The 7141-nt window shown below is 32.7% G+C and overlaps 1 protein-coding gene across 1 annotated transcript; it reads right to left on the bottom strand.

The window, feature by feature from the left end:
- Positions 1 to 286: 286 nt before the first annotated feature.
- Positions 287 to 6867, bottom strand: LOC115880951 (putative inorganic phosphate cotransporter). Its single transcript, XM_030898290.1, has 8 exons — positions 6671 to 6867; positions 5830 to 5969; positions 3950 to 4262; positions 2349 to 2566; positions 1711 to 1860; positions 1523 to 1655; positions 1129 to 1379; positions 287 to 622 (listed from the first exon to the last, which is right to left on the bottom strand). Exons 1-8 carry the CDS (start codon positions 6744 to 6746, stop codon positions 440 to 442), a joined length of 1464 nt encoding a protein of 487 aa, XP_030754150.1. The 5' UTR covers positions 6747 to 6867; the 3' UTR covers positions 287 to 439.
- Positions 6868 to 7141: the final 274 nt, after the last annotated feature.

Here is a 7141-nt window from a genome sequence, read left to right as displayed (position 1 = left end):
TTTGCCAGTTTTGGACCTTTTTTGCAATGCTATCTTTCAAGTTAATGTAATTTAGTAGATGTTGTTGATTCCTCGACATTCAAAAGAAGTTTTTCTTAAATTTTGCTGACGTGATTGCTACTATCTGCTAGCACACAAACCTAAAACCTACACACTACTGTTAAAGAATACAAGAAGCGGAATGTAATTTTGATATTCTCTTACCAAGAATCGAATTTTTTTGTGTCTTTTGTAATCAATTTCACAGCCATGAACAAGTCACAGTTTTTTAACTATATTTATTATTCTGTTTAAATAAAGTTACTAAATTATAAAAAAGTTATAAAATTAGCAATTAATTTATCTATTTTTATAAATTATGTTAAAAAATACCTTATATCTATACAATTATCACAAGAATTTTAAATAGTTGTCTTAATTCTAAATAATATAAATAGCTTCAGAACTTTCCAATTGCTTCTTCCAAACTGAGTATACTTAATTTTCTGTCGAGTTTAACATCGGGAGTTTCTCCTTCCCATTCTTGTCTCTTATCGGTAGCGAATATTGCGAAGGTTATGCCTGAGACTATCGTAATGGTTGATGCAATACCAAAAGCAGTTCTCCACTGCTCAACATTTTCCTAAAGAGAGTATTATTAGTAAATTTTGAAGAAGTTAATGATCTAGTGTAATTTTTAGCTTGAAAAGAATAATATGATTTAATTGTTTTAGTGTTACTGTTTATTTTTTCGGTAAATTGCTAGAGTTCTTGACACTATAACTGATTTTGGATAAAGATAAGTACAGGGTGTCCCATTTTAGTGTGTTTTAGGAGGTTTTTTGTTTATAAATAGAGATACAACGACGTATCGTTGTTTTCGGGTGTCCAATCTTCGAAGAGATAGATGTCCAAGTACTTAAATTTAACTACTCTTTCTATAGGCCTCCTGGATATTATGTTAAACTTAGTGTGTAATAGTCTTTATAATGTTTCTTTATTAATAATTTATAATAATATAATTTAGAATTTAACCATCATATACATGAGTTTTGAACTTAAAAATTAAATTTTAAATGTCAAGACCTTGGAGACTACGCTTTGTTTGTTGTAAAGCTTTTTGGTCATTTGGTATAAATGTCTACCAACCTGATCACCAGTGACACACCATTGGACTGTCAGCGGTGCCAGAATACCTATAGCGTCTGCCAATGTGTTGGAAATGCCATGTATAATTCCAGAAAACAGTGGGGAAACGTCATAAATATTAATATAACTGCCGGCAACCAGTGTAAAAATTATAAATATGTCTATAAAACAGAGATCTACTATCGCCCAGGCTCTGTATTCGGAGGGTATGTATGTTAGGACAATAAGAAGAATCGATATAGTAATGGAACCTAAAAATGAAGAAACGATGATACAGTTAATAAAAAAATTATAAAAAATATATGACAAAAGCACGTCGCAATGTTGCCACGGCTACCATTTTTTCTTTGATACCTATGTAAATCGTCTCTTCTCTCTATCTGAACAGACTTACCCATTAAATGAAAAATTCTTCTGGAATTTATCACCGAAAAACGTCCACTTTGAACACTGTAATCAGACATGTAGGCTATGCCTACACCACTTACGCATGCGCATAGGGTCGGTATAGATCCTATTACACCGTTCTAAAAAATCAATACATCAATACTTTTCAGTACGTTCAGTAAGATTAAAACTTACCGATTGAATATCGTACTTCATTATTTTGTCCAAAAATAAGGATTTGTCAGAGCTGAAGAGTGTCAGGAAAAAGTTAATTCCGATTTGGGCTATCACTATAGCCCAAACAGGTGTTGACAAGAAGATTTTCCTCCAAGGCGTAGGTATATTCTAAAACAAATTAGTAATAAATTAGTAATAATGAATATCCTCTAGTAATAATGAATATCCTCTAACACAGTATACTCACAATCTTGTATTAAAAAATTCTTTATTTAAAAATTAAGGGTAATTCAGAACCAATTTTTAATTACATCATTCTTTTCACTATTGAGAGGAACAGATAAATGTATATTACACAAGAAAATTAAAATTTATTTTAGTTGACAGTTAATGAAAGCTAAAGAAAAGAAAAAAAAAACAAGTAGGTAAAGGGAACCAAAATATTTTTTGTAGTTATATTACCCTGGTAGCAAACAGAAGGGAACAATATAATCTTAAATTATTTATGTAGCGTAAATGTAATTGTAAAACACTGATAAAAGCAGTCATAAAAAGACAAAACTTTCGAGTTCTAAACTAACTCTGAGTGACAATAGAAATACCATACATGCTGTATAGAGCTAGGGACTGTAGGAAGAAGAAAATAAATAGTTTACCTTTCCTGGTTGTTGACTAAGCGAAACTTGAATGTACATTTTTTCTTCAGGACTTATACTGGGATGTGTTTCTGGGCTCTGGTGCCCGAAAATCATATAAAATATTGCATAGGCCAGGTTAAGCGCTCCAAAACTGTAGAAACCCCAAGGCCAACCCAGACTTGATTTAGACACCACTCCAGCAACTATAGACGAGACCATTATGGTTAAGGTGGCACCTAAAGAATAAAAGAAAAGATATAAATACTAAACTCTCCACATAAACAAAACTAAGGGTGCGTTTATGTTGGAGCGGCGATAAACGATAAGAGCAGCGATAGTAGCGAAACAAAGAATATTAATATATTAATTTATATGTAGGTGTTTATATTGAAGCAACGCGTCGAGACACGGTTGGCAGTTGAGCAACGATAAAAGCAGCGCTAATTCACTGCTTTTATCGTTTATCGCAGCTCCAACATAAACGTACCCTAAGAATATTCAATTCTAGCGTTATACCAGTTCTGCTATATGGCTGTAAGGGTGCGTTTATGTTGGAGCGGCGATAAACGATAAGAGCAGCGATAGTAGCGAAGCAAAGAATATTATTATATTAATTTATATGTAGGTGTTTATATTGAAGCAACGCGTCGAGACACGGTTGGCAGTTGAGCAACGATAAAAGCAGCGCTAATTCACTGCTTTTATCGTTTATCGCAGCTCCAACATAAACGTACCCTAAGAATATTCAATTCTAGCGTTATACCAGTTCTGCTATATGGCTGTAAGGGTGCGTTTATGTTGGAGCGGCGATAAACGATAAGAGCAGCGATAGTAGCGAAGCAAAGAATATTATTATATTAATTTATATGTAGCTGTTTATATTGAAGCAACGCGTCGAGACACGGTTAACAGTTGAGCAACGATAAAAGCAGCGCTAATTCACTGCTTTTATCGTTTATCGCAGCTCCAACATAAACGTACCCTAAGAATATTCAATTCTAGCGTTATACAAGTTCTGCTATATGGCTGTAAGGGTGCGTTTATGTTGGAACGGCGATAAACGATAAGAGCAGCGATAGTAGCGAAGCAAAGAATATTATTATATTAATTTATATGTAGGTGTTTATATTGGAGCAACGCGTCGAGACACGTTTGGCAGTTGAGCAACGATAAGAGCAGCGCTAATTCACTGCTTTTATCGTTTATTGCAGCTCCAACATAAACGTACCCTAAGACATGAAGGCTGACAAAAATATCTACCAACCGCCCACAGATAGCGAAATCAGCGTTAGAACGGAATCCCCAAGGCAAAAGAAAGCAAGGACGACCAGCTCAAGCTTGGAGACCTTCCATATTGGACGAGTTCCAACAAATAGGTTTAACATGGAACAAAGCAAAAGCAACTGCCACAAATAGAACCCGATGGAAAGCTTTCACTTAAATTCTTTACTCCAAACAGGAGATATAAGATCTTATTTTTATTTACTTTATAAATACTAAACCTTATGTTTAAAGTATAATTTCTAGATTTCTAGATAGATCATTATTGATTTAGTAATTTGCTGCTGGTGCTAACTCATACTAAAATTGATGCTAATATTATTAAATACTCTACTTACTACAACTCCCAATAAAACTAAGTCGAGCCCTTTCTTCAGGAGGTGTCCATATTCCTCCAACGCACACTTGTAAAGGCGAATAAGCTCCTTGGGCTACACCTTGTACTAATCTGCACAATATAACTCCAGTAGAGCCTAAGATCTGGGCTGCAAACGGAATGATGAAAAAGGCAATGGAATTTATTAACTGGGTGCCTACAATCAACCACTTTGGTCCGTGTTCTTTGCCCAAATACCCAGCAAGTAGTTGGAAAGGTAGTCCTCCCCATAAAATAGCTGATATGATGACGTTTGTGTTGTTCCAAGTGTAATACTAAAAACAACAATTAAGTATACAAGATATATTGTGATCCTCATGTTTTTATTTTTAATTTACCGGGACATAAAAATCATTTCAGACTCTGTAGAACAGCGAACAGAGTGATATTAATCTACTCAATGACTAGTAAACTAAATAGTTATTAATGATACAAGTTCGATACGAACATCATAATGAAATGCGTGTAAAGTTAAGGCTTAGTTAAACCAAGTTTCATTAAAAAGTTCGTATCGAACGTGTATCATTCAAAATTTAATCTACGACGCGACACGAGGGACGATCCAGATAGATTTGATTTAATTTAAAATATCAGAGATATCCTCATAAAAATTAAAATTCAAAATATTCAGGTGCCCATATTAGTCGACGCCGTGGTAACCGTGCTTGTTGATTGTTTCCATTTTGACTTTGACAACTCAATTATTGATGTTCAATTTTGTGTTAAACGTTCAGTTTTAGCAAAAACCAAAAAATAATATTAATATGGGTGATTCTGATTCTGAAAGTGTCTCTTCGGATATTGAAGGCATTGTGCAAAACGTTGTCGATTCCCTTCCCGATAAATCAAGACAAACGTACGAGCAAGCTTATGTAAAACTTGAAGATTGGTGTAAAGGGAAAGGAATCAAGAATAGTAGTAACGAAAAGGTTCTCCTGGCATATTTTGAACATCTTTCAAAACAAAGGAAGGCTTCATCACTTTGTGATGGACGTTCAGTTATATCAGTGAAGAAAAATACAGATATTAGTTAGTTCCTCCATTTAATTGCATTTCTAAAAAGAATGTTTACAATAAATAAACTTATTTAGGTACCTTTTTATGCTTGTTTCTTATTTTAAAATTTGCGTGTTATTATGAATTCATTATAGCACTAGTGCAAGCCATAATGACATCCAAATGACAATGTTAAATGTGTCATCATGACATTGTCGTAGATTAACAGTAATAAGTGCTCTTTTATTATTTTACCAATTTTTTCCTCACTGATATCAAGGTAGGTAAATACCCAAATCTCCCTCTATGTAAAGTCGGTAAGCTGGTTATAAATATGCTATGATACCGGTATGTTACATACAAAAATGATTTGCGTATATGAATATGCCAAATATTTATAAAAATGTGGCAATGTGGTTGGCAGTGCAATATTTTATCAAAAAATAATTTAGATAGCTCAGAGTATAGAGAATATTTTTATAAAATTTGGAAAATTTGCAAAATGGCATTTTATATACCTATTTAATAGGTAAATTATCATTTAGAGTAGATGTTTAATCAAATAAGTAGATCTGAAATTAGACTTTAATAGTCCTTTAATTGTATTTTAAAATATATATTTAGACTATAACAATAATTGTTATTGTTATCTTTTTTAATCTGATTGTAAATATCAAAGTAATTAACTTAAATGAACATTGACAAAAAAATATTATATTTATTCATAGAGGAATATTAATATTATTTGTTTCAGAAATCTTGAATGCATTCAATTACAAATAAAACAGGTATTAGCCTCATTTAGGTGCGATTAAAATGATTAAAAATATGGATACAGATACTTACTGGAACATCCGGATTTGTCGAAGATCCATTTTTGATCATGGCAACGATCAATACAGAAAACATACCCTTGGTAGAAAGCATTACGCCAGTACTAAAGGCAATGATAACCATTTGAACATAGCGCACGCCAAATTTGGGACCTATATTATTTTAGAAAAAATAAATTAAAAACAACCTTTATATTCAAAATGAAAAATAAAGAACAAAGATTATAACAAATTATGTTCTTAACATTAAGTTGTATCTATACGTTGTAGAAATAGTAGTAGAAAAAGCGTTGAAGTCTTCATTACTAAATCCTGAGATGGGCTGGTCACAGATGCAGAATTCAAGAAAACCACTTACCAAAATCTCTTCTTTACGGTGAGCTTGTAGACGGTAAGAGGAAACCGGGTGGACAACTCAAAAGGTACATGAATATTTTCCACAAAAATTTAATAAGGAATTAAGGGAATAAGCATACAGAATCAGTGGTTAGAAGCAGCGCACAATAAAACGCAATGGAGAAGGATTGTAAACTTAAGTTAACAGCGACAACCAAAAAAAAAAGCAACAAAGCAATGAGTTTTTTTAATGTCCGTAGTCATGAAGAGAGATGACATCACGTATCGTGATTTTTCAGTCACAGAAAAGCTCATGAAAAGCTCAAACGCCTTGCGTAACCATCTTCTGATGCCTGTCAAATACTCGTCAGCGAGTAATGGCATTTGGTTAGGTATGGCATTTGGTTATAATGATGTCCCATCTATTAATCCATAATAATTGATTCACTAGAGTTTTTTTTTAATAGCACTATACACGTCCACTTTTGAAATGTACACTTTTTCTGTAAAATAACTACCTTTTTCTCCGGTATAATAAACTCCATCCATTTTAGGTTTTTCTGGAGCTTGAGATTTTCTTCTAACCAGAGTCATGTTCTGGTTAAGTATATCTTCTATTACAAATGTCACACAATTAGGAATTTAATCAAGTACATAGAAGAATTGAAGATGAGGCATTACAGATAATTATATATTATAATGAGTTTTTGTGAGTGTCCGGCAGCTTTATAGACTACTCGATACAATTCAAACCACTTATCTTTTTTTGTCAAGTTATCGCCTTAAGTGGATTGAAATAATTTAAAATATTTTATACAGGTTTACTAAATAGTTGGCATATCTGTCAAATTATTTATATAACGCAACAAAATAACAACGGTTTATTTTATCTGATGCATTTTTAACATATTACTGCATATTTATTTGTGTAGGTATTGACAATTATTGTGAATGGAAAGATGTATAAGATAGACTAATCATATCCATTA

The sequence above is a fragment of the Sitophilus oryzae genome, unplaced genomic scaffold (genome assembly GCF_002938485.1).
Source record: "Sitophilus oryzae breed Bouriz unplaced genomic scaffold, Soryzae_2.0 scaffold_1667_pilon_pilon, whole genome shotgun sequence".
NCBI classification, from domain to species: domain Eukaryota; kingdom Metazoa; phylum Arthropoda; class Insecta; order Coleoptera; family Curculionidae; genus Sitophilus; species Sitophilus oryzae.
The sequence above is the reverse complement of the archived record's forward strand: the minus strand, read 5'-3'. Positions and strand labels throughout refer to the sequence as shown.

Bases quoted from the DNA above. Each gene is read 5' to 3' on its own strand.
- LOC115880951 (XM_030898290.1), bottom strand. From the start codon at position 6,746: ATGACTCTGGTTAGAAGAAAATCTCAAGCTCCAGAAAAACCTAAAATG. The intron at 5,970-6,670 runs GTAGTTATTTTA...AAAATAATATAG, and splicing joins TTATTATACCGGAGAAAAAG to GTCCCAAATTTGGCGTGCGC. The intron at 4,263-5,829 runs GTAAGTATCTGT...TGTTGTTTTTAG, and splicing joins CGACAAATCCGGATGTTCCA to TATTACACTTGGAACAACAC.